The sequence below is a fragment of the Hyaena hyaena genome, unplaced genomic scaffold (genome assembly GCF_003009895.1).
Source record: "Hyaena hyaena isolate Hyena2069 unplaced genomic scaffold, ASM300989v1 scaffold_44, whole genome shotgun sequence".
NCBI classification, from domain to species: Eukaryota; Metazoa; Chordata; class Mammalia; order Carnivora; family Hyaenidae; genus Hyaena; species Hyaena hyaena.
The window spans coordinates 3,909,814-3,937,054 of record NW_024080676.1 but is presented as its reverse complement, the minus strand read 5'-3'; the positions used below and the strand labels follow the sequence as shown (position 1 = coordinate 3,937,054).

At 44.8% G+C, this 27,241-nt stretch overlaps 2 protein-coding genes across 3 annotated transcripts in view; one reads left to right on the top strand and one right to left on the bottom strand.

The window, feature by feature from the left end:
* The window catches only part of DNTT (DNA nucleotidylexotransferase), a 30,614-nt gene extending 6,730 nt beyond the window's left edge, over nt 1–23,884 (bottom strand). For both annotated transcript variants that reach the window (XM_039230167.1, XM_039230168.1), the window contains exons 1-9: nt 23,682–23,884; nt 12,815–12,998; nt 11,764–11,889; nt 10,348–10,518; nt 9,686–9,757; nt 8,194–8,317; nt 6,243–6,375; nt 5,073–5,181; nt 497–742 (exon numbers count right to left, since the gene is read on the bottom strand). In XM_039230167.1, coding sequence (XP_039086098.1) covers nt 497–742; nt 5,073–5,181; nt 6,243–6,375; nt 8,194–8,317; nt 9,686–9,757; nt 10,348–10,518; nt 11,764–11,889; nt 12,815–12,998; nt 23,682–23,884 — 1,368 coding nt within the window. The remainder of the gene's footprint in view (nt 1–496; nt 743–5,072; nt 5,182–6,242; nt 6,376–8,193; nt 8,318–9,685; nt 9,758–10,347; nt 10,519–11,763; nt 11,890–12,814; nt 12,999–23,681) is intronic.
* Nucleotides 21,863–27,241, top strand: part of BLNK (B cell linker) — a 101,940-nt gene continuing 96,561 nt past the window's right edge. The window contains exon 1 of the mRNA XM_039230171.1: nt 21,863–21,919. The gene's annotated coding sequence lies outside the window, so the exon portion shown is untranslated. The remainder of the gene's footprint in view (nt 21,920–27,241) is intronic.

The window sequence follows — 27,241 nt, the reverse complement described above, 5'->3', positions numbered from 1 at the left end:
GTCCTTGACCTCACTTCCCTGGTGGGAAAGATAAGTCTTCGAGGACACAGGGATCACCCAGCCTGGGAGAGGCAGAGCAGGGGCTAATGACAGGTCAGGGAAAGGCCACACCTATGTCCTCAGCCACCTTGATGCTTTCTCTGTTTCAGTGGTCGTCGCTCTCCAGCTATCCAAAATACCTGCCGGGCTTTTTACAATTGCTAGGCTCTAACCCCAGAGTTTCTGATTCAGGAGGTCTTGGGGGAGGGGGGGGGCAGGTAGGGTGGATAATTTACATGTCTAACCTGCTCCCAGGTGATCTGATGCTGCCAGCCTGGGACCACACTGAGAATAATTGTTTAAATTAATCTGTCTCACTTGACCGCGTGCAGGGACAATGCCCAGATTTGGAGTTTTCTGGGCACTCCTCTCTGTCTCCACAGTACCACTGCCATTGTCTCTCTCCTGGGCCCGGCTTGACCCCAGCCTACCTCTTTTGGATCTGTGTAGCACTTACCCGCGAGCCAGTCCAGCCCAGCAGGGCAAAGGCACGGCGCTCGTAGGGGCACATGACCAGGTCCACACGGATGGCCTTCCAGGTCTTCCCTTCCTGCTGGCTGCATCTGCCACTGTCCACTGTCTGATGGTGCAATTTTAAAATCAGAAAGCATTTTTGAAAATGATCTAAAGCATCCACATTCCTGCTGGGCAACTTTAACTTTTCAAACGTCGACTCCACAAGGTCGTAGTATAAAACTAATCCCTGAAAGCAAACAGAAAGACATCAGGAAGAGCCCCCAGTGGACACAGTCTGTAGTTTGATACTGGGCTGTTAATGAATGCTCTTAGCAGAAGCTTTACAGATTTGAGCAGAACGTGGGCATGTTGTGCCCTTGCTATGTGAGCCCACCTGGTACCACGGGGAGAGGGAGCCAGGAAGTGGGTGTATTATCCTATGTAGCAGAGGAGCTTAGCAATTAGAGGTGTCAAGGCCACTTTGTGGCAAAGCTGCCTGACAATCCCTCTCCTTACTCCTGAATCGCTAGTCAGGGCTCAGAAACTTGCCTCACCACTTTGAGAACAAACCCATCATGAACAAAAGCCTGCTGTTTTTATGCAGTTGCTCTGAGTCAGTGTCTGTCTATATTATATGGTTGACCCAGTTTACTTGGCCCAAAGGGTTGTGGCCCGAGTCTCAGCCTCACTTTTGAGCAGGACGACTCACGACTTCTAGGTTGCATTTGGAGATTGTCACTCTGTCCGCCTCGGAGACTGGGATACAGTTAGTGACACAGATCTACCCCCCGTGTTGCTGAGTCAGACCGATAAGAAGGGATGCTGAGTCGTGCTCAGCGACCCTCCGATTTGTCTGCTCCGTGGGAATTCCTCACAGCACAGGGCAGATGTGGGGCAGGGAGAGGCAGAAATGTGTAATCAACCGCCAAATCTTGAGTGCCAGCTAACAAAGCAAATAACCTCACCATAATTCAGTCATAGCTCTGAGGCTACGTGATCTGTTACCATGCATTCCTCAGGTCAGACGTTCTCCAATTTTATCATCAGAAGCATTTGGAAGGTTTGTCACAGCACAGTCTGTGGGGGCGTCTCCCCAGAGTGATTCAGTGGAAGGAAGAAGGGTGAGGATTTGCATTTCTAGTGAGTTCCCAGGAGATGCTGGTGCTCCTGGTCCAGGGAGCACACGTGAGCATCACACTGGCTCAGATAATCTTGTTATTAGGAATGCTTTGCATTTCTTCTGTAGCCCTCCGGGAGACCTTGTTCAATTCAGCCGGATTTTGAGGGGATACTTTTCCTTTTGCTGATCTCTAGCCCTTCAGTGCCTCCCCCAGGGAAAGGTATTAGAAAAAACACATACCATTTGAGGGGGGTGGAGCACTGACGCCGGGATGACTCTCTGGGGGAGACTCCAAATATTACTATAGAATAATCTAATAACCAGCTCAAGAAAACACAATTCTGCTTGTTAATGCAACTTACAAAAATGAGTACAGTGTAGCAGCCTTTCTTGTGAACTTGCATTATGTACATTTGAAAAGTGAGTTATTAAAATATTAACAAGTCTTTCTCTGAAGTTAAATTTGCAATAACACCCACCTTCCCCCCAAATCCTCAAAGTTGTCTTCCTAGGAATCATAGCTGTGTTTATACTATCGCCACAGGGTGGTGACATTGGCTGGTCATAGACAACGGGCCATCCTTTGTAGGGGTTTGCTTGGACTTTTGCAAGGTGTTTGGGAATGCACATTTTGAATAAAAAGCTCCCGTCTGCATATTCAGACACTTTAGTCTGCAGCAGAGCACAGCTGTTAAACACACGCACAACTCCTGACATTGCCTCCTGCTGTCTGGCCTGGGCTGTTTAGGGGACATCTTTATTTTCTACCGTTCCCTTCCTCGTTGCTCCCCATTTTCCCTTGGGTAGGTTCTCTCCTTCTTTAAAAACTCGTTTAGTTTTGGGCACTGGTGGCCCATCAATAGCCAGAGGGTTCCATTTCCCAGCCACATGTTCTTCCTACTGGAAACTAAGGTACTCCTCCTAACCCGGAGGGAGGCCTTTCCCTGTTCCTTCCTCCCCCCTTCCCGGGGAGCTGAGCACATGACTCTCAGGTCTATGACACAGGGTGGGAGAGAAGTGTTTAGCCCTCAGCTTTGCCTCTCGCATAGAAGGAGGCACCATCGCCGCATGTTTAGTCACCCCCAGCCAAGCAGGGAAGGTTGCAAGGCCAGAGGGTGACGCCTCCCCCTTTTTGACAGCCAGGATCCATCCAGCTTCTGTTTCAATTCGTGCCAACCCCTTCTCAGGAGACTCCGCATCCCCTATTCAAAGTCAAGCCTGTTTCTCAGTGGGAATGAATATGTTCTCTACTCTAAAGTAGTAATACTTTGTCTGTCAGCCTTCCACAAACTGAGGATGCAGCCTGGTGGACAGTGAGCGGCCCTGAGCAAGGTCCCAGCCACCAGGGGTGAACCCCACCCCAGTGAGCCCTCCCCGCTTTGGGTTGAGCTGTGATGGCAGGAAGAGTTCAGGCTGAAGGGATGTTTGAAATGGGGACCTCTGCCAACGATCAGTATTTCCAAGCTCCTTTTCCTCCTTTTCTTCCCACTGACCAAGGGGTCTTCTCCAAGGTGCGCATTTCGTTCATCAGATGGGCAGCCCAAACCGACGCCTCCTGGCTGTTCATCATGCTCACGTAATACATGTGTGCTGTGTGAGTGTATTCATGCCTGTGCCCACGTGGGATATCATCCGTATAATCTGGAACATGCGAGTTCTGGTAAGAATGTCAGGGCTGAGGAGTGAGGTAGAAATGGAAGTTCCCCATGAGGACTTCACAGCCAAGGTGGTGGAGGCAGGTCCGGGGCTCTGCAGGGGTGCAGGCAGAGCTGGGACACCCAACTGCCACTCGGTGTCTCTTCCCTGAGGTCCTGTTTGTCTGCAAGCTCAGAGGAGGAGCTGGTGCACCTGCTGGCTCCTGGGTGCCCTCACTTGGCACGGGGCCCAGCTCTCCAGCAGAGCTCAGTAAGTACCTGTGCAGGAGCAATTACACTAACAGCCACTGGTTATTAGGTATTTACTATTACTGGGCATGGCTTCAAGTGCTTTATCTCATTCTCTCAGTTAATCCTCTCCGTTAATGAAGCAAGAGAGCCTTGCTGTCCCTGTTTTATAGATGAGGAAGGATTAAGCGAAGCAGCCCAGGTCATGCAGCCAGTAAGCTGCAGGGTTGTGCTTTTAAAGTCCCAAATAAAACCCACGGGCTTAATGTCGGCCTCCATCGGCGCCTGCCCATCTCTTTGCTTGGAGGCCAGAGGTCTGGTTGCCTCAAACTGAGGAAAGACGAAAAGAAAAGGGGCTCCTTGTTTCCATGTCCCCACATCACCATCTCCATCTTAGTCTGGAACAGTCCAGAGCATGGAGAGTGCAGTCCCTAAACACTAAGGTCAGACAGGAGTCCTAGGTCTTGCTGTCCCCACCCAGGCCTTGGCGAGCAGGCCTATGAACTGTGCTGTGTACCCATGAGAAATGACCACCTTTCCTGCTTGAGCCGAGCAGAGGGGCCTGTGCAGGTGGGGCTGACTCCTCCTCCACCTGCCTTCCTCTGGCTTGGCCGATGAGGTTCATTCTCAGGGTCCCTGGCAGCCCGGGGGCCACTCTCCTGAGAAGGACAGAGGGGGCTTGGTATGGCCTCGCAGGTGAATCTGGATCTGGTTCCAGTGCTGGGTCCTCACTTCTGGTGCTCCTGGCTCCAGGGTCGTGTGTTTCTCGCTCTTATTTTCATTTATCTGAGGCTTTTCTCCCTCTGGCAGAGCAGGGAGGCTGGCCCACACCCTGCAGAGGCTAGGTCACTCCGGAAGGATGAAGCTGGGCCAGAACACACCAGCGCCAGCATCTTCAGCTCGCCAGGCCTACGGGTCCCTGGAGTGTGGCCCTCTGGGCTCTTTGGGAAGTGGAGGTCTCCCTGGAGTGAGGCGCGGGCCAGGGCCCTGTGGGCGGCTCTGGCTGCTGGCGGTCCTTCGCTTCCCCTGCTGGGCAACAGGTCCCCCGGGGCAAGTCTGATCCCCTCACTGCGTGGGGGCTTCTAAGCTCAGCTGGTCCTCTTTGGTTTCCTTCTTCCCATCTCAGCACAAAGTTTAGGTGGTTGTTGACCCGCAGAGAGTTCAAGGCAGCAGCGACATCTCCTGGCCGATTGTATCTCAGTCCGGGTGGTCCCGCCCCACCCCTAAGCCTGCTGCCTCCCATCTCACACCGCCCAGGTCTCTACCGCGCATGCGCCCTATTCGTTTAGGGGCTGCGCCGCTTCCTCTGGTCGGACACAGAGACGTGGGGTCCTCGGCCCGTTTGGACACAGGACAGGTGTGTATAAACAAGATAGATATCCACAACACGGACTCTAGGACCCCAGGCGGGTAAGTCTCACTGTGTGTCACGTGGCATCGTGCAAGCTGTTGCAAATCGCTGAGAATCAAGTATATGGTCACGACACAAAGACGAGGTAAATAGTGTGCAAAATTCAGTGGTATTAATGGAATGCTTGAGTGTCCACACATCTACTTGTGATCCTTCTTCTTACCTTCCTTTGCCATAAGTTCATCACTTTAGGTAAAAGTTGTTCCTCATCTTCGTCTGTTGGTCCAGGGCTGGTAATTAAAAAATCTACATCATGCCCAATCTTCTTACCCCTGACCAAAAAAAAAAAAAAAAAAGTATAAAATGGAAATGAATTCGGTTTTTAGCTCTCAATTTTTCAAAGTCACCTTTGTTTCTATGCCCTATGCTCAAGGTTTGCAACACAAAAAGCTCGTGACATTCTGTTTTAAACAAACAAAATATCCTGGATTGTACAACTCTGCTCCTTGCAAGATAAATTTATGACATAGAAAAACGTCACACATGGTATGTATATGATTATATATGCGTGGGTAAAAAGTAACACAGGAAGCAATTTCTTCTGTACACTCACATGTGCACCCCCACCCCCACACATACATTCAGCGACAAGCATGGGGACCAGCAAACCAAGAACTGTATGCACACGATACAAGCAAAAGCTCTCAGAATCATGGCATTGACTGAAGGCATTTTCTTAGACATTTGATCTTCTTCTCCCACTTGCTCCCTCACTTCAAACGTGGCTTCCTAGAGTGGCCAACAGCTAACAGGTAAGAGGGCCACAGGGAGAGCTGGAGGAAGAGGTGGGAAGGAAGTAATTTCTTTCCAAAAAGGAGGCCTCAACATCCAACAACTGCACATATCTCTGCAAAGAGTTCATTCATTCATTCAGTGACTCAGCCGGTATTTTTTGAGCACCTATTTTGTGCCAGCCACCAGGTTCTCACAGAGCACTAGTTTCTACAAACTGTTTGAGGAAAGCATGCATACAAACAAATTACTTAACAGATAGCACCGGGGAGGGGTGCTCGGCTGAGCATGGTACCTGAACTGAGTCTTAAAAGTTGAGGAAAAGTCAGCCAGGTGACAATTTGAGGAAAGCACGTCCAAACACGGAAGGGTCTGACTCAGCAAGTCACAGAGGCATGAAATAGCTCCACGTGTGCAAAGAGAGACAAGCCATTTGGGGTTGCTGGAGTGGAAACATGACCTGCAGTAGATGAGGCCACAGAGAGAGGCTGGCCCCAGATCACCAAAGGCATTTGTGCCATTTAAAAGCCTGAACTTCTGAATGTGGGGAGGAATTGAAGGTGTTAGAACAGGGGTGGCAAAAGCAGCCCTCATTATCTACCTCCGGAATCCTCCTGTCATGGTGACGAAGGCATCAGGCAGAAATGCCCAGACGGCCTCTTTAACCAGCACACCGACTGCCTCTGCTTCTGCCCTGGTCACACAGCTGACGAGGTCTTCATAATAGAGGAATCCTGAGGGGCCATTGGACAGGTCAATGAAGAGAGTGACACGTGATATGACCAGCCCTCTGTGAGAGGGGATTCCGCCCCCAAATAGAGTGAACATGACCACAGGCATCAACAAACTGTTTCCACAGAGATGAGTAATCACTATTCTCTTGCTTGTGAATTTTTCATGGTAATGATGACTCTTCACTTTCTGACTTGTAAGAGTCTTACAATTTCCTGACTAAGAAAGAGACTATATTTCATATCCGTCTAGAAACCAAGGTGTTCAAATATGGCTTCTTACTAAAGAACCAGCCTTCTTAATCAATAAACTGTGCCCTGTAATTATTTAAAGATAATACCTAGAGATTTAGGATGGAAGCTCAGACCCCTTTGTTATAATGACTTGGTTATTCCCACAGACCCATGGAGGGAGCTTCCTCCAAAAATTATAAATGGAACTACTATGTGTTCCAGCAAGCCTGCTTCTGGGAATATATCTGAAGGAAATGAAAACACCATCAAAGGAATATATACACCGCCATGTTCATAGCAGCATTATTCACAATAGCCAAGGCATGGAAACTACGTAAATGTACATCAGTGGATAAAGAAGTTGTAGTGTGTGTGTGTGTGTGTGCGCGCGCGCGCGTGCGCACGCACACACACGCTTGTAAACAGGTATTATTCAGCCACTAAAATGAGGAAATCCTGCCATTTCCAGCAACACAGATGGACCTTGAGGGCATTATGTTAAGTGAAATAAGTCCACAAAAGACAAATACAGTATGGCCTCACTTATGTGTGAAATCTAAAAACAAAAACTCATAGAAGAGAAATCAGATTTGTGATTATCAGAGGCCAGTGTGGGTGGAAGAAAGTGATCAAAAGAAGGTACCAGCTTCCAGTTACAAGATAAATAAGTACCAGGGATGTAATGCACATCCTGTATGCACAACGAGGTGGCTGTAGTCAACACTGCTGGATGTGCCTTGCTCTTTTGAGTCCCAATTATATTGTATGTCTATTGCATGTTAAAAAATAAATTTTAAAACATGTACAATTTTTGACCCTTTATTGGCATTTCTTCATTAAAAAGACATTTTACTGAGCCTCCCATAAATGGAAGTGTCTAAGCCACCACCTTCAACCTGCGAGTTATCCTGCCAGGCTTTCAGCTGCCTGTCTCAACATAGTCTTCTCTTCCCAGACTGGTGGGTCATGAGCGAGTAGGTCAGCCCTGTGTCTAGATTTTTATACTTTCCCTCCTATTTTCTGGTGTCTTACAGTTTCTAAAGCAGATCCACATTTATGCTAGCAATGACTCTAATTCATTCAAATATTTTTTACTCCTCAATCTTCACGTCCATTTTCTGCCCTTGACTCCTCACCCATGCCTTTCACCCACGGGAGACAGTCAGGACCCAAACGTCTAGAGCCAGTTCAGTAAGAACCAGATCAACAGCACAACCCGATTTGACATCTGGACACGGGAATGACAACAGCCACCATGCAGAGTGTTTTTGCTCCATGCCACGCACGGTGCTATGGACTTTGCCTGCATTATTTGATTTATCCCTCATTAACTACCAATGTTACCCCCTTCTTAGGCTCAAACACTTGAATGAGCTTGCTCGAGATCACGCAGCCACAGTGTTGGAGCCAGGATTTGGATCCAGGTCTGTCTGATTCCAAAATCTTGTGCTTTTAACCATAGTACAAGAGGACAAGCAAGGCACCCAGCTCGCCGAGATTGGAGTTGAAATTCAGCTAACTCAGAGCCCTCCCACAACCTGAACAGCCTGTGGCAACACCAGGAGATCTGTAGGAGAGACGATTTACCTGCTTTTTGCATTGGTGTGAATTTCAGGGTTTTGTCTGACATTATTTTACTCAGAGTTCTGAAACCCATCCTGAACCATTTCTCAGATGTCTTCAATCCCACTCCAAACACAGAAGTAAAGAGCTGAAACAGGGAAAGGCATGCCTTTAGTTTCTGAAATGATCATTATGACAATGAAGTGATACTTTTTAAGGTCATGAGATTAGGAAAACAGTGTAAGCAAACTTCTGACCCAGTTTCTCCTGAATACGACAAGTGGGTGGATCTTGGCACACAGCTTTTTGTCAGGGGGTCCTTTCCTGACCTACGGTATTAGAAGCAGGGGCTGGCATCTGCACAGGCTTCAATGTAATCTCACCGCCAATTGCCTGTGGCATCCATGTATGACAACAGCTTTCCCTACCGGATGGTCCCCTTGGCCAAGGGTTCCTTATGCACACTCATGCTCTGCAGTTTTAAGAGGGATGATCAGGGATGCACATGTAGGTTGTATGAATTCCCCACCAGCACTCAGCTGGTAGATGGCACTGCCCAAACTCAAATCCAGGCTGTCTGTCCTCCAAGCCTGGGCTCTTGCCCACAACCACCTTTTAGGCCTGCACATCACTCCAGAACCAAAGGGATGGGCAGAAATCTCTGCCACCCGCAACTCCAAGGCGGGAACATTCAGAGGTACCAGCCCCTGCTTCAAAGCAGGAAGGAATGGGGCGCCTGGGTGGCTTAGTCGGTTAAGTGTCTGACTTTCGCTTAGGTCACGATCTCGCGGTTCGTGGGTTCGAGCCCCGCGTCGGGCTCTGTGCTGACTGCCAGCTCAGAGCCCGGAGCCTGTTTCAGTCTGTGACTCCCTCTCTCTCTGACCTCCCTTGCTCATGCTGTCTCTCTCTCTCTCCTAGAAATAAATAAAACATTAAAAAATTAAAAAAAAAAAACAAAATAAAGTAGGGAAGGAAGCAGTGGGGAGCTTTGAACACAGGTTTGCTCTTTAAAGCAGGTTTCTTTTGTACCATGGTCCCAGTGTCCCCAAGATATTTGTGCCCATCAGTGACAGATCCTAGAATATAAGGTAATTTGTATCTCACCATAACATGGCAATAAGCTCGCGCACCCATATTTATTTTGGCATCTGCTTCCTAGACCACTATTATGGACTGATTGTGCCCCCCTTCCACTCGGATGTTGAAGCCCTAACCCCCATTGTGATGGTGTTTGGAGATGAGGCTTTTGGAGAGAATTAGGTTTAGATGAGGTCATGACTGTAGGGCCCTTGTGATGGGGTTTGTGCCTTACTAAGAAGAGGCACCATGGAAATTATTCTCTCTCTCTGTGTCATGTGAAGGCCCATTGAAAAGGTATAAGAAAATAAATATTTGTTGTTTAACCCACCCAGTCTGTGGCATTTTGTTACAGCAGCCCAAGCTGGTAAACCACTTAGAGTAAGTAATAGGATTAACTGAAAAACTATCTTCAATAAATACATGTAAAATTGCTTACTTTGAAGGACTGATATCGTTCATCATTTAATACAGCTTTAACTTCAGAACTCTCTCCATCTTCAATAATTTCCTGCATGGACAGTTGAAAACATTATTAGAGGGGATGCCTGGGTGGCTCAGTTGGTTAAGCATCCAACTTCAGCTCAGGTCATGATCTCACTGTCCGTGAGTTCAAGCCCCACATCGGGCTCTGTGCTGATAGGCCAGAGCCTGGAGCCTGCTTTGGATTCTGTGTCTCCCTCTCTCTGCCACTCCCCTGCTTGCACTCATGTCTTTCTCTCTCTCTCTCTCTCTCTGTCTCAAATATAACTTTAAAACCGTTAAAAAAAATTATTAGGGGCACCTGGAGTGGCTCAGCCAGTTAAGTGTCTGACTCTTGATTTCAGCTCAGGTCATGATCTCATGGGACGTAGCCCCACATCAGGCTCTGCACTGGTAGTGTGGAGTCTGCTTGAGATTCTCTCCCTGTCTCCCTGCCCCTTCCATACACACACATAGACACACACACACACACACACACACACATATGTATGTGTGTATGTATATAGGATCTATCCATCTACCTGTCTCTATATCTATCCCACATCTGTATATGAACTGCATTCCCTTCCCCCTCTTGCCTCCTATTAGGAAGTAAGACAAATCACATTTCACCCTTACCTCGATGACACACTTCACTTTGTCCCCCAAGCAGGGAATCCCTTCTGTATCCTTCATACTGATGATCGTGAATGGCAGAGATTTAAGCACAGAAGCTGCTCTCATAAATGCCAAACAGGAGGCTTCATTTTCTCTAAATTCATAGTTTTCAGCCAGCACCTCGAAGGCGTCCTGAAGAATGAAACCGGGTGAGCAAAACTCGGTCTGTTCTGAGCACCTGACCTAGCAGTCACTTGCAAACACCTCTTGCTCTTTTTGAGTGTTGAAACACCTCCTGACAGTTTCCTTGAAGGGTGGGATTGGGTCTCCCATATCTTTGCACCCCTCCCTTGTTATGAGAAGAGCTGAACTGAAAAGACGGTCACAGAGTGCTTCATAAGAAACTTTGAGATTGCCGCCATTAGATTTTCAGGAGTGATTTAACCAACACCTGATCTCATGCCCACTGCATCCTACTAGTCATTGCTCAGCATGACCCTGCCCTCTTCCTCGCAGCCTTCCCCACCAGCTTGTGTCCAGGATTCTGCCTGCTCACTGGGCACCTTCATCTCTCAGCTCGTATGTAAAACACAGTCAGCACTTAACATGGGCTTGTTGAATGAACAAACGGGGGTGGTCACAGTGACACAGACCCAAGGTGGGTTGCTTAAGGTAGGGCACGTTTGCATTTCTAGCAGAGCAGGAAGTAGCTACAGCTGGGTGGCATCACGCTTCTGCACCCAGTACTTCAGTTTCCTGTTCTTCCTTGCACATGTGGGGCTGGGAGTCTAGAAATGAGAAGTTTTGTATTTGATATGCTACCACATGTTTTAACAACCTGACTACTTTCTCCAGGCGCAAGCAGCTGTGGACTTGTTAGGGTCGTTTGCAACACAATTGCCAAACGTCAGGCCTGGGTGGGGCCTTAGAGACCATCTAGCTAGTTTCTAGTTGAATGGGGGATGAAACCTAGGCTCAAAGAGAGGAAATGACTTGCCCAAGCTAGTTAAGGTCAGAGAGGTGGGAATCCAGGTCCGCCATCTCTCAGTTGTCTGGTTACCCAGGAAAGACTGTTTACCCATTATTGCTGTTTCTTTGTAACTTGCTCTTACTATGTTTTGGACTAATTATAGTATTTGGTTTTTCCAAACATTTGCCTTTGACAAGTGTTATGCTTCAAAGTGACAATTCTCATTAAATGGTAGTTTACCATCTCTAAAGAATATAAATATATTTCTGACTGTATTTGTCCATTTCTATGACAGAAATAGATCCATTCTTGGCCAAAATAAGAACCAGAGATCAGGCTCGGGGGGTGAATGAGTGTGGGGAAATTTTTCCCAGATTTTCAGAAAATTTCATAATTGAGTTTGCAGATCGATGGGAAGATGCTGCAAGCCCTTCATTTGCTCTGGGGAGTGTTGTAAAGCCCCTTACCGTGAATATGTGGTTAAAGTTGTTTAAAGTGGTTCTTCTCTGACATGCGTACTGCGAGATCTTTTTTACAAGTGGTGAAGTCATCTGGGGTTCTGGGTTCGGGCTAGCTGAATAGTCTTTTTTCACCTAAACAAATGCAGGAGAATCAGTTTTTAATAGCAATCAATAGTAATAATAATAGATATTATGAAGAAAAAAGTTGTAGATAGTTTGATGACAATTGTCCCTGGAGAGGATAAAATTATAGGAGAGCCAAATTTTATGTTATATGCATCTCTAATATTTGAATTGGCTATAGTTAACATGTATTGTATTTTTTTAAGTTTCTTTATTTATTTTGAGTTGGGGAGGAACAGAGAGAGGGAGAGAGAGAATCCCAAGCAAGCTGTACGCGGTCAGTGCAGAGTCTGCCATGGGGCTCAATCCCACAAACTGTGAGATCATGACCTGAGCTGAAATCAGGAGTTGGAGGCTTAACCAGCTGAGCCACCCAGGTACCCCAACATGTATTATTTTTGCAATGAGAAAAATAAACGTGCAAATGAACCATCAGTTAAGTACCATTTTCCTTTTCCACGAACTTATGTACTCATGATCTGAACCTTCTCCCTGAAGGTTTTAGCATCAATGGTGAAGGACTTGGAATTAAGAGTTTAATTTTCTTTAGTTTTTCTTTATGGATGATCATAGTCAGAAAAAAAAAACAAAAACGGAAGCCTCTACTTTTCTAGCTACCAGAACATCAGGGTGTCCACATTTTGAAACATTTGTGCATAGTGTTGTCCATAAAAATAGCTAAATTTATTAGATGCCTTCCATAGATCGGGCCCAGTGGTAAGTGCTTTACACGTATGCTACTCTAATTCTCAAACCATGTTGTGAGGTAGTTTCTATTGCTACCTTCTATCATAGAGGAGGAATCTGAAGCTCAGAAAAGCTGAGTGACTTGTCCAGGGTCATCAGGGAGTAAGCAGACCACCGGGGTTTAGGCTCAGGTCTGTTGATTCTATAGCCCATGTGCCTAGTCATCAAGCAAAGGGCAAAGATTAACCATAGGACTTACGAGCTGGTGTTTTACTGTCATCTCCACTGGTTTCCCTGCTCCCATGGATTCTATCAGCCAGGAAACGTCGAGGAGTTCTAGCTGTGAGCCAGCTTTGACATTCTGTACCTGCAGCCACTCTAGGACATCTGAGCCAGAGTTGTTTTCTGCTACAATGTGGGTAACGGAATCACTGCAGGAGGCAAGACAAAGTTACCAGCTGAAGGGATTTCTTTTTTTTTATTTTTAATTTTTTTTACTGTTGTATTTATTTTTGAGAGAGAGAGAGAGAGAGAGAGAAAGACAAGGTGAACAGGGGAGGGTCAGAGAGAGAGGGAGACACAGAATCCGAAACAGGCTCCAGGCTCTGAGCTAGCTGTCAGCACAGAGCCCAACACAGGCTCATGAGCCCAAGCATGAGATCATGCCCTGAGCCAAAGTCGGACGCTTAACTGACTAAGCCACCCAGGTGCCCCTGAAGGGGATTTCAAAATGAGAAGGGCTCCTCTTTCTCTGAAGTGTTCAGAACATTCCATCTGATGAAGAAAGATGCATAGTATACCCGACCATAGGCACAGATAATTTAGGCCTCCATGAAAGGGAAATCTGTATGAATTCGCGTAGCGATAGTGGTCTATGTTACATGTCAGACACAAGGAAAATTAAGAAAACATTAACAGAATTGTGGTGTCAATGGAAAACCAAAGTCCAGAGATGACGGAAGATGAAATTGTTCTTAAAGTAGCACCAAGCACTCTACATGAGGCTTCGGTGTGCCATTTCATTTTTATTTGTAGAGAACTTTAGTCCAGTGTCTTTCAAACTGTCTATGACCCAGAGTTAGAAGTACATTTTATATCATGACCTAAAATAAAAATAGAGATACACATAGATATGCTTCTAACATCCCATTAAATTGATCTCACAGCCCATTAGTAGATGGTGATCAGCTTTGGGGAAGTGTTACTTTACATGTTTTTCAAAGCGCAGCCTTGTGATGGAGGATAGGCAGGAAGCTTTCCTCTAATCACTGAGCGCTTACCATGTTTCAGCACCATCCAAGTACCTGGCAGCCATCATCTCATTTAATACTCACAAAGCTCCTCAGGTATGTGTTATGTTATTCACACTTCAAAAATGAGGAAACAGAAGAACAGAGTTTAAGTGACATTCTGAAAGTCACACAGCTAGTAAATGGTATTCATCCTTTCTGATTATCTTTTTTTTGGGTCAAGTAGGTTATTTCTAGTTTTTAATAAGTCTTCCCAGCCAGCGTCATATCATTGGGACCAATGTGTTTTCAGGCTCTTTTCAGTTCAAATAATCTATGAATCTGGGAGACAGCAAGATGCATATTTAGACATCCAAGAGAAAAGTAGAATTCTTTTCTCTTTTCTACTGCCCTTCCTTGACTTCCTCTTGCTCCCTCTCCTTTTTTGGTTGACTCTGGGATTCATTGGGTGATTTTTGGTTGACTGTCATATTCACAGCCCAGGTTTTTTGTGGTGGTAGAGGTAGCAGTGGTGGTAGTGGTAGGAAGTCGGGCAGCAAAGAAGAAAAGGGAAGTTTGTGGATATTAGTATCTTATGTGAAACAGATGGTTAACAGTATGTTATGACAAGACATGGGGCATGGACAAGATCTGCAGGTGGTGTGCAGAGAAGGAAAAGAGCTGGTGTGAGCTGAAAGAGGCTGGGTGGCTTTGTGGAAGGAGGGTTTTGTGTCCAGTCTTGATGGATGGGGAAGAATAGAACTTTGGGCCCTCCTGGAAGAAAAGGTTCAGAGACCAGAAGAAAAGTAGGTGAATGGCCTGGATCAGAGTGAAGAGTTTATGTTGGAAAGTAGTTATAGACATGGCTGTGTTGGTTGGAGCAACCATGTTATACAACCATGTTAAATATATAACCATGCTATAGAAGGTCTTAGAAGCCTGGTTGAGGAGGTTGGATCTTATTTACTGGGGTTGTGGAACCATGAAGGGTTTTGTGAGCAGGACACAGTGATGGCATCACTGTGATATTTAAAAACACCAATCTGGTCCATGCAGTGGTTTGGAGGGGGGAGTGATGGGTGGGAGGGCTGGGAGCTGGATAATTCTAACCCAGTTCAGCTCCTGTAGCACCAGGAAGGAAGGCAAAAGAGACATGAGCAGGGCCTCTGGCTTTAGATCACCTGCAAAAGCTGAAGTGGAGAACAGACAACTATCACTCTCCCATATCTATCACAATAAGGTAAGAGCACTCTGGGTAGACATAGTGGTTTCGGAAGGTGTATCTCTTTGGGGGACAGTGGAAATGAAATTTATTTCAGGCATGCTGCATCTGAAGGATGGCAAGAGGTCCAAGTGAGAATGTCCGGTGGACAGGTGGGATCTGAGTCTGGCGCGGGGAGACAGTTGGGGGCTGGAGGCCAGAGCTGAGACCATCTGGACGGCAGGATGTGCAGCGAGCCAAGCAGAAGTGCATCGTGGTGAAACCACATCTGACAACAGTTGGGAGAAGGCAGCTCTCTGAGTCCCTATTCTAGGTCCACATCATTCCAAAAATTCCTTATAACAAGCTTCTTGAAAGGTTGTTTATGTGAAGACTTTAAGAAGACAACGAAAGGATTAATAAAGCTACAAAGGAAGCGTTATTCCATCTAGACTTCTGCCCTTTGGTGGGAAACTTCATTATTATATTATTATTAATTATAATATGATATTTATCATTATTATTAAGGCCCTGTCTCAACTTCAGGCGGAGAAGGGTGTGCTGAGGAGGAGCCCTGGGGCTCAACTTCCAAATTCAGGCCCCTCACCATCCACTCTCCTATCATCCCCACCGCCACTATTGCTTTACTTGGGGCCGTGTGGTGCTGTCTGAGCTCACACTATTGGGTGAGAGCCACATGCATTTCTCACAGAGCTAATATAAGCATATTTGCAAATGACAGGCCAAACATCCCAAGGAAGAAGACTCTATTTTAAACTACCAACTCCTGCTCATTAAGCAATTAGCAAACAAAACGACAACAACAATAATAAAAGAATACAAACACGGCATCAAACAGGACCTCTTCAGCCACTCACACAGAGCTACTCAGAGTTCCAGACTCCTGGCCACAAGGTAAGCACTCTGTGCTCACAAGATAAGCACAGAAGTTGAAAGTCACCATTTAGAACCTTGAATGGTAATTCCGCACCATCACAGTAGCTTACTGTGGTTTGAAAATTTTTTTGATAAAAACATTGATCTGAATTTTTTGAAAACTGGTCCTTCACTACAAATCACTCAGGAAACACTAAGGTCTGTTCTAGCCCGGTCTACAGCCCCCATCTCTTTGTGTTGCCTGAGTCCGGTCGATGGACTCCTCATGGCCACCTGGCTCTGGACTACAACGTGCTTCCTGTGTCGGGCTTGTCACGCGCCCTTTGCAGACTGTTCACTGTCTCTATGCATCTGTTCACTCTCCAGCCACTGCATCCCATGTGTTCTGCTGACAGTCTCTCTGCGTTGTGCTGTGACAGCTCTTTGTGTATTTGTTGGTAGAGTAATTTCCTATCTGCTCTGAGTATGCCGATGTTGGAAATATTAATAATATGGGAATATTACTGAGTGCCAGACACTATGGTGGGCACATTTCATGCATTCCCTCATTTAATTGTCAGTAATTCTCTGAGATAGGTAATGTCACCCCCATCTAAAATGAGAAGAGACCTTGGAGATGTTAAAAAATTCACCCAGCTGATAATTGGTGGAGTCAGATTAGATCCTTGTTCTATTTTTATCCAAAACCTGTGTGCAGGGCTAAACAGAACTACCCCCTGTGACTTTGTGCTTATCCCATGGCTGTCAAGAGTGCTGCTTCTTTTCACAGAAGGAAGAACACCTGGAAGGGTATCATCATAATAACAAACCCCGATCCCCTCCAAAGGGCAGAAACAGAGATGCAATAGCACTTTCTATAGGCCACTTCCTATCGGTCACGCTGTCCCTGCTGCTGCATAGAATTGTGTTTGGTATTTTATGTCCAACAGCATATGGACCACAATAAAACTGCAAGGCGTGCAAACTGCCCCAGAAAATCTGAAAGAGCAGTTGCCACAACTAGAAGCCACAGGAAGGCCGTCAGGCTCTCTGAGCTCTGAGTTTTTCTTAACCCCCGCAGAGAGGCGGATGTGCTGAGGTCGAGCCTCGCCTCGGTGCTCATCTTCCAGTTCAGTACCCTCGCCACCCGCCCCTACCATCCCTGCTCCACCACCGCCGTCTCTCCAACCAGGGACATCTCTGGACATGGCCCCGCCTCTAGCAGAGACAGCCAGCATGCCTGGGTATGCCGGGGAGGGGAGCGGTGTAAGGATCTACAAACAATGTACTGTACAGGCACACCCACAAGAAAAGGCCAGAGAGAAATATGCCAGACTGTTAGAAAACACACACACACACACACACACACACACACACACACACATTCTTGCTTAATCCACACAAGAGTCTTACGAAGTGGGTGATACATAATTTCAGAAGAGAAAACCAATACTTGTGGAGGTTCTGTGAAACCAGGATTGAAACCCAGCTGTGCATGACTGAAGCAATCTCTTAACGTTCCACTAGACTGTGGTTAGACCCCTGAGTGAGGTGCTGTTTAAGTTTTTTTTTTTTTCTGTATTTTCCCATTTTCTGTCCTGAACCCTCTATCATCACTTTCTACGCAGGGGAAAAAAATACACATGAATGTCATTTTCAAGGGCAAAACCTGGTGCTGGGGCTGAGATGGTACCTGCCTTAGCCCCAGAGTCCTGGGCTTTCTCCTTCTACTAAAAGGTGACAGAAGGGGGCGCCTGGGTGGCTCAGTCGGTTAAGCGACTAACTCTTGGTTTCAGCTCAGGTCATGATCTTGTGGTTCATGAGTTATGGCCACACATCAGGCTCTGCGCTGGCAATGCAGAGGCTGCTTGGGATCCTCTCTCTCCCTTTCTGCCCCTCCCCTGCTTGTGCTCTCACTGTCAGAATAACTGAACTTAAAATAAATACATACATATATACATACATACATACATACATACATAAAATAAAGGTGACAGAAGCCTCAGGCAGTGACCCCCAGCTTCTTCCAAAGGTTCTAAGGTTCTGTTGAGATGGCTGTTCCTGAAAAGTCAGTGAAATCAGTTCTTCAAGTGCACCTAGTTTCATAGCCAGGGCCAGTCACTAATGCCTTGGACTAGGTTTGGGAGAGCATGGACCAATTATAACAATTCTGAATGAGGAATGGTCCCTCAGCTTCCCACAGGGAAAAAGATTCAGGGTCTTCTCCTTCAACTAGTGCTGAACTGAAATGTGCTTGGCTTGGTCCTTGACATCCCTAAAGGTAGGGACAGTGTTATCACCTGCCTGATTATAATCTGGTTGATAAGCATGCCTGGTGCCCAGCACATGGCCAGATTCATAGCAACAGTCAATAGATAAACCATTGGTGGAATGAATAAATGAATGATTAATCAGTAGCTCTAAAGGAACTGAATGCTAGTGTCCACCAGAGACATCCAAGAAGGGGGGTTAAAATTCAGATGCCTGGGCCCTTTGAACAAAGATTCAGATTCAGTAAATCTTACCTAGAGCCCAGGACTATGCACCCTTGGTAACTCTGTCATAGTCAGCTCTGGTTATTCATCAGTGCATAACAAACTATCCCAAACTGGAAGACTTTTAAAAAAGCAACAATTTTATTATAACTCACAATGTGTGGGTCACGAACTCAGAATTCAGGCAGCTGTTGGGTATGGTGCCAGTGGAAGTGTGATGCTCCATACGGCTCGGCACATCTGGCATTTGGTTAGGATGGCGGGGAGGATGGGCTCAGCTGCCGCTACCCACCTGAGCACCCTCATGTGGCCTCTCTCAGCAGGGACTCCAGCTTCTTACATGAGGTCATGTAGCAGATCCAGGGAGCAAGAGAAGCCTCAGGGCTCCTTATGACCCAGCATGCATCAAAAGTCATGTGTTTGTCACCATGTTGAAGAAATCCCAAGCCCTCCCAGATGCAAGCAAAGGGAAAATCAACCCTGTTTCTCTTTGGAACGACTGTAGTTTAAGACCACCCCAGAGCCCAAGAGCTGCATTTTGAGAAACGGTGCTGTAGAGAAAAGTCTCTGTTTGTCTTTAAAATTGTTTTCTTTCCCCAGAGAGGTCATTCCTGATTCTTCTCGCCTGATGTAGGATTTATCTTATACATTACGACTTTAAATAGTGATTTACAGTTAAACTGAGCTGAATACCATTTAAAAACCCTCCCACCAATTTCTCTTAGCAACTGATTTGTTTCAGAATCCCTGAAACAGAAAAATCAAAGCAGTTTTATTTGGTTTTAACTCACACTCATACTATTACTAGTAGATAGGTTACTATTTCCAGCCCTGATATACTGAAGCCTGAAGGGGTTCTGCCTTGTGGGGGTTTTTTGGTCCAACCTTAAATGAGATTATGAACATGAATTAAAAAAAATTTTGTTTAACATTTATTTATTTTTGAGAGACAGAGACAGATCATGAGCAGGGGAGGGACAGAATCTGAAGCAGGCTCCAGGCTCTGAGCTGTCAGCACAGAACCAGACGTGGGGCTCAAAACCAAGGACTGGGAGATCATGACCTGAGCCGAAGTCGGACCTTCAACCGACTGAGGCACCCAGGCGCCCCTGAACATGAATTTAAAATCCACAGATTTTGAAACATGGATTTTGTAACCTGGACCAGAAAGGGACTGGAGCTTACAGTGCATGTCCTTGAATTTATAAAGTTTTTATCATTTTGCTGATTGCAGAAGTAATACTGGTGCATCATTGGAAAAAAAATTTAATTACAAAAATTAATCTTGGTAATCACAAGTTCCTTTGGCTGGTTATATATTCATCAGTTAAATTATTCCTTGAGCAAGTATTTCTTTTTTAAATGTTTTTATTCTTTATCTTTGAGAGAGAGACAGGGCATAAGCAGGGGAGGGGCAGAGGGAGAGGGAGACACAGAATCAGAAATAGGCTCCAGGCTCTGAGCTGTCAGCATAGAGCCCAAAGTGGGGCTCGAACTCACAAGCTGTGAGATCATGACCTGAGCCAAAGACAGACACTTAACCCGCCAAAGCACCCAGGAGCCCCTGAGCAAATATTTCTTGAAGCTACTATGTATAAGAAAAATGTCAAAGGTCTAAGAATGAGGTCTACAAGATGGCCCCCAAGGTGCCCTTGCCCTTGTGGAGACAGAGAGGAGTAATTGGATGAGGTAAGATGTAAAGCCAAGTGGCAGAGCTGGGACCAACCCTACCCCATGGATCCCACCCATGTTGTAGAGAGGAAGTTCTGTCCTCTAGGAGGGCTTCCAGGGGTCTTTGGTCTTGGATGCAGAGAGGTGTAGGGAGGAGGAATTCAAGGTCGGGGTGCATCTTGCTTTCATCAGACAATACTTCCCAAAGATAACTTTGTGGAAAAATTAAGGATGTTTAAGCAGGACAAAAGTGCCATCCAGTGGGATTCTACTGCTCCAAAAGCAGAACTCCGCAAGTGTGAAACTGCTGGATGGTGTCACCCTGGAGAGCGACCCTTCCTAGCCACAGCCCTGTCTTCTTCAACATCAGTGATTTAGGTCAAGACATAGTAAGCTTAAGTAACAAGTTCATAGAGTAGGGTTGAAGACAGAGTTTTAAAATAGCTCAAACTATTAGAACCACGGGGGTGAAATAAAAACATGAAAGCACTGGATTCTCATTCTTCTCTGGCTTGTCCTAGTTAATTTGAGGATTATGAGGTTGCTCTAAAATTTAGGATATTGACCATGGAATAAAACTCAGTATCTGTTTCATGAATGTGCGATGTGTCAGATGACTTGACATCCCCCCTGATTTCTATTTTAAGACCCAACTTCCTACGGTTGTTGAATAGCATGTCTTCTGAAATATAATGTTAATATAATGTATAATATTAGTGAAACTCATTCCAAATATAAGGATACAGTGCACATATCCTGCGGAATGAAATAGCTCCAGATAGTTCAATGGATCGAGGCACACCATTTCTAAGCTATGTGTTCAGGTCCAGGTAAAGTAGGAATCAGATATTTCTCCAAATGTAATCCTCCTGGCAGCCAAAGAATGTGCTAGAAACTATGGAGATTGCTCCTTATTTTCAGAATATATTATATATATTCTCCTTCTTGGAATCTTATATACTAGAAAAGGAAGCGATAGTCTTCATTAATAAGAAGTATCCTTTCTTATAGAAACTAACTTTATTTTTAAAATATATGCTTATTGTAAAGAATTTGGAAAACACAGAAAATAAAAGCAACCATAATCCCTTCCTACTACCCCCTTCCTCACAAAATAATCACTAACAACATTTTGATGGTTTTCCTTCCTGTCTTTGTTCTGTTTGTTTATATCATTTGACCCAGTTCATATTGTGGAGAGAGAATTCCTCTCCTTAGGGTTATACTGTCAATGGATCCAGCTAATTACCAAGAAAGCAATCACACTTTACATCTGTATAACTGTTTTCTTTCACCGAAGCACATTGACATCCATCATCACAGTTGGTGCTTTCTTCAGATAGAACAAACTATTTTCCAGGAAACCAAGGTCAGAGAGGAGAGAGGGGGTCTTGCCTCCCCTACATGGCTGGAAAAGGTCAGAGCCAGAATTGGAGGGCTCCAGATTTCTTATCTAGAGATTTTCCCCTGCAGTAATTTATGTTGTCTCTCCCAATTAAAGTCTATGTATCTCTGTACAGAAATTCCGTTTGAGAGCTAGGACTTCTACTTCCTGTGGTTTATTTTTGTGCCATAGAACACGTTTGTACTTAATGTGTCTTCTAGGCTGTCAGCCTGGGAGATTGGCCACCATCACACGCCTGGCAGTAGTTAGCCCACCATGCACGGTTTCCTCTGTTGTCTGAGCAGCCGGGCTGGGTCCTTCACAGCAAGCATCCGGGGCACAGAACTGCCTCTCTGGTTCTGTTGCCAAAAGAAGAAACTTGCCTCTTGTGTCTCCCCAAGTACCTGCCTGAGCCACCATGTCTGTATTCGTAGCTGCGCCCATGACTAGTCAGCCCTTGCTGGAAGTATGGCCATTTCAACCGAGAGCTTTCTATGTAAGTGGTACCTTGACCATCTGGCTGTTGCCTTCCTGCCTGGCTCTTGCCAGATTTCTTTACCACAAAAAGCAGTTCCATATTTGCTAAGGCTTTTCATTTCTGCTTTTTCAATTTCCTTTTTTTTAAATTTCTGGGTTTTAACCTCTTTACCTATGTCATCTTTTCTTCCCCTAATTCGAACATTTAATGTAAGTCTGTAAGAATAGGTAGACTTAACAATTAGATGAAATCTACAATTTCATGGAAGAGATGTTGAGATTTGGGGCTTAACATCCCAAATGAAATAGGGGGCTAAAAAAAAAAAAAAGAGGCAGAGAAGGGGGAAAGGAGAAGATATAAAGAGAAATCAGATGGGAGGGAGACTCAGGAATTTCCGAAAAGGACATTTCAGTAAAAAAAAAAAAAGAAATAAAATGTTTCTGTGACATTGACTCTTCATATGAATTATAAGTATTTTGGAAATTATCATATTACTGACTTTTGACATGTATTTCTCTAGCAATATGAAGCTAACATTTCTTCAGCAGGAAATGCTTGTTAGTTTTATTTTTAAATATCAAAGACTATTTTTAAAATAAAACATTTATTTTCACTTAGAATTCTTACAGTTTTTCCCTGGGAAAGTTGTGGTCAATCTATTCCTCGGACAAACAAGGCCAACCAACTGTGTTGGTCATTCTTTACTCACTGCAAGCCCCCTGACCATTCTGTTTGGAGCTACTTAGGTGAAGGTTTTAATACCATTTGTTTCTGGATTTTGTTTTGTCTTCTCTTCCATCCAGTGGAAACCAGTTAGAAGAACTGCAAAGCTAATTGCTGGGATGAGTGGGGTTGTGAGCAAACAAGTGTAGGTGACCCAAAGAGTTGCCCTTTTGTCAGGGCTCTCAACTTATCACTCAGCATCATATCTAGCAGCTCTGCACAGGTCTGTCCTTGAACTTTTAACCAGAACCCCTAGCTCTGCGAACCCCACTGGGACTGCTCTTTGGAAAAGCATGATCAAGGCCACATTTGGGTGCCAGTGGAGAGCCAGCTCCAGTCACCCATCCTACCCCATCACAGACACTGGTTACCTCACCACAGCCAGGGTTTTAGCTTAATTGTCAAAGAACAAAACCGTTCTTTCTGCCACAGAGTAGCTGGAAAAAAAAATTTTTTTTAAGTTTACTTATTTATTTTGAGAGAGAGAGAGCACAAGCAGAGGAGGGACAGAGAGAGGGAGAGAGAAGAGAGAATCCTAAGCAGGCTCTGCACTGTCAGTGCGTAGCCCTATGTGGAGCTTGAACCCATGAACTATGAGATCACGACCTGAGCCGAAACCAAGAGTCAGACGTTTAACTGACTGAGCCACCCAGGCACCCTGAATAGCTGAATTTTTTGAATGAACTCAATAGTGTTTTGTTCAATTTGATCAGAAACAAAATTGAGTAGTTTCTGCATTAAATTTTCCAATTAGGCTTCTGTTATGATCCCTGGATACCTCATCTCATAATGGTGAAAAACAAAAACAAAGAACAGAAAAATAAAAAAAATCACCTTATTTTTTGGTGCCAACTAGTTTCAACATAATTGTATCAGTCCCCACTCATCTTATTTCCTTTACTTAGTTGGCTTGAATGTGTTCTTTGATTTCAAACCTATTTTCCCAGTAGAAATATCACTTCTTGTGTATGTGAGGAAGACATAAGTTCTTTGGGTTCCAAAGAAACTGTTCATAAAAGCCCTGCTTATTCACAAAATGAAATCAGTGATGTCCTACCTGAGCTCATTTTCAACTCTGAATCCTTTCTTTCGTGCCAGCTCCATGAGGAAGGCTCTGCGGGTGCTTCCCATTTTCTTCTCCAAAATATAGAGAACCAAATCCTGAAACTTGATGTCATGTGGAGGAAAGGGCATTGAGGCACCCATCTGCCTGGGCCTCTTCTTCCGAGGGCCTGAGTGGGCCATTTGCAAAGGATCCATGGGAAGAGGCTTCTGATGCTTCTGCCTGTGCCATCAATCGGTGTCTCCAGAAGTGAGGGAGAGCCTGCCCTCCTTCATGAAGAGCTCTGATGTCATCTTACTGGCAGACTCTGATGTCAGGGAAGGGTTTCCTGGGCCCTGCCCTGGTGATGGCCTCCTGCTGAAGAGCAATGGAGAATTTTTATCTCTATTCAGCTCATTTGTTCCATGTGGAGATCAAAATGGAAACAGTAAATTATCTTTGCTTTCCTATGTATAATCTTACCAGATCGTCAGAATAACCCTGTGAAGAAGGTAGAGAAGCATCACTATTCTCATGTTAGCATCTATCTATCTATCTATTGTTAATTTATTCACTCAGGCCCCTCTTGCTTTTATTTTTTATCCCTTTTTAACCTTTCAACTTGATTGTGTTCTCTTCCTCTCTCAGGCAATCATTATAATACATTGGATTTCTATAGGTTGTGTGGGTGTTATACGTTGTGTGCAGTTGTTTTGATTTTACATAAATGGCACTGCTAAATTTCTCATTCTGCTGATCACTTTTTCATTCAAAACTGTGTTTTCAGATTTCTCCATGTTGCTCTATGTGCTAATCTGTTCACGATGGACATTTTAGCTATGTTGGTGCATTTCATAAGTGAGGAAACCAAGGTTCAGAAAATTTACTCAACATCACAGAGTAAGGGGCAAAACCAGGTCTTGAACTCAGGTCTTCAGACTCCAAATGTTATATATCTCAGCTTTTTTGATGAATTAAGTTTGCCTGGAGAATAGTCAATTATGTAACTCTAAACTTGATCTTTTGGGATGGAATGGGATGATCTTTAGATGGGAATTACTGCCATAAAAAGATATTTTCATAACTTTATATGCAAAATAAAAATTAGTATCTCTCATCAACATACTTTATAATTCTCATTTCTTGACCATCTACCAAGTGGTTAAGGCAAGCACCTATAAGCCTTAGCTGACCAATCTTCGTAATACCACTGTCTGGTAGGTGCTAGCATCTTCTCTGAGGTAAACAACTTGCTGAAGATCGCAAAGCTAATAAATGGTTATAGGTAGGAAATGATCAAGGTAGGACTTGAACTCAAATCTGTCTGCTTGGCACAGAGGAAGCACTTCAAATAAATGTCATTTGGTAGTAATATGATGTTTTGTTTTTAGAGAAGAGCCAGTTTGATCTGAAATCAGATCTATATGTTTTAGAAAACTGTTAAATCAACAAAATATGATGTTAACCAATGTCTTATTTAATCTGCTTTGAATCACTGGTATTGCAAAGATTGCCAGCAAAAATTTAAAATGTGGTGATGGCTGTCTGGTTATCAGGCTATTGTCTATCAGCCCCAAGTCTACCTTTCTGTGATGGGCTCTATGAGGTTGGGGCTGGGACTGTGTAAATACCATTTCTCAAGGTCAGCTGGCTCCCTGCTCGGCTCTACCAGTAGGGAGCACTACAGGGACCAAGTCCAAGGCTGGACCCTAACTGATACACTGTCCAATTAAATGAGGCATAGGAAATGAGGACCCACCTACACTGTGGGAGGTATACTCCTTCTGAAAGGAGCTCTAACAACAACAAAAAAATCTTTTAAGGCATCCAAATCCCCTGAACCAGCATTTCCATTTTTTAAGAAAGACACATAAATATGAATGAACGAAGATGTTCATCACAACATTGCAGAGAAGACTTAAAAAAATCATAAATGCCCAATTACAGCAGGAGGTGATAAAGTATGACAGGACATTTTGCAGCCACTAAAACCAAGTCTTAAGGAAATACCGTAAAACATGGGCAAACATTCACAATCTAATAATTGTAAAATCAGTGTACAAAACGTAGTTACAGTATGACATCAATTTTGACAGAGAAGACTAGAAAAATATGTGGCAAACCTAATATAATAGTAAATATCGCTGGTTGTAGGGTTTATGCATGATTTCTATTTTTGTCTTTGTGCTTTTCTGTATTTTACAAATTCTCTATAATAAACATGAATCAGGTTTGCTACCACAAACACAGACAACTTACAAAAATTACCTTGAGTTGACACCATGTGGCCTTAGTGAAAGCTATGATTCAAAGGTAGGAGGTTACTCAGAGTAAGCTAAATAGCAGTGGATTGTGTTTTCTGATCCTTACATGCAGGGCTGAGGGATAAACACTTTTATATTTTGTGTAAAATCCTATCTCACTACCAGGCAAGTCTCTGCTAGGGAATGGACGGGGCTGTGTAATTCTGCTTGGTTTAGATAATTTACTGAAGCTGATTCTAGGGAGGGAATCTGTGGCTTCTATATCCTTTTTCCTGCCTCTGAGGGTCCTTTCTGGTGGTGTCATGTACCCTGTGCTAGGGTGACAGCTATGAGAGCTGAGGCCATTGTCATGGCTTGGGGAAGGGAGGTGTGAACCCCTTAGCCTCACCTTAAAACAGGTCTGAGTATACCAAAGTCTCATTGTCATTTCAGGAATTAAATTAAATCATGCTCATGAAAGTGCCTGGAAAATCATGAACCACTGTACAAAGGTCAATTGTTATTGTTATTCTCACTGGCATTGCTGCTAATGGCAGGAATTAATGAAATTTCTTCTTGCTGAACCATCATTTTCTGGAGTTACTTGCACCAGGTGTTGAGCACATGTTGGTCCATTATATGGGTCAATCAGCTCCAAATCTCAGTGGCTTAACACAACAAAAGTTTATTTTCTCCCATGATACTTTTTGGTAGAGGGCTCTCCTTCACTCAAGACTCAGACTGATGGAAACTTCACATTTTTGTACCTGGACCACCTGGACTACGAGGTTGCCTTGGTGACCGTGGCAGAGAAGAGGGCACTGGGGGTCATGGATTAGCAATTAAATGCTCTGTCTCAAAAATGATACACATGACTGCTGGTCATAGCCCTGGTCAGAACTAGTCACATGGCCCCACCTAAGTGCATCAGGGCTTGGAAATGCAGGGGAGCACAGGGGAATTGAGGGGAGCTTTCCTTTCCTGCTATGCCCAGGATCAAGCTGTTGATTAATTTTGGAGACTCCCTGTCAATGGGATGTTACTGCCTCTGCACTAAAGCCACGGAAGAGTTTATGGAGGACCAGAGCCCTGCCCTTCCTACACGAGAAGCTCAAGAGAAGAACTATACTGTACAGTGGTAAGGCCATTCTAGGGCCTTCCTTGAATTCCAAGCTGTTGGTGTGGTCCTGGGGATGAGAAGATCTGATCTCTCTAAAACACCTCCATACCAGTTGTTCCTCCTTTCAACTGGCATATAGGGGGGAAAGTCCTGTATAAAGCGTCAAAGGCTGTCCTAAATTTGGGTCAGGTGCCTCCCTGCTTGCACAGTCT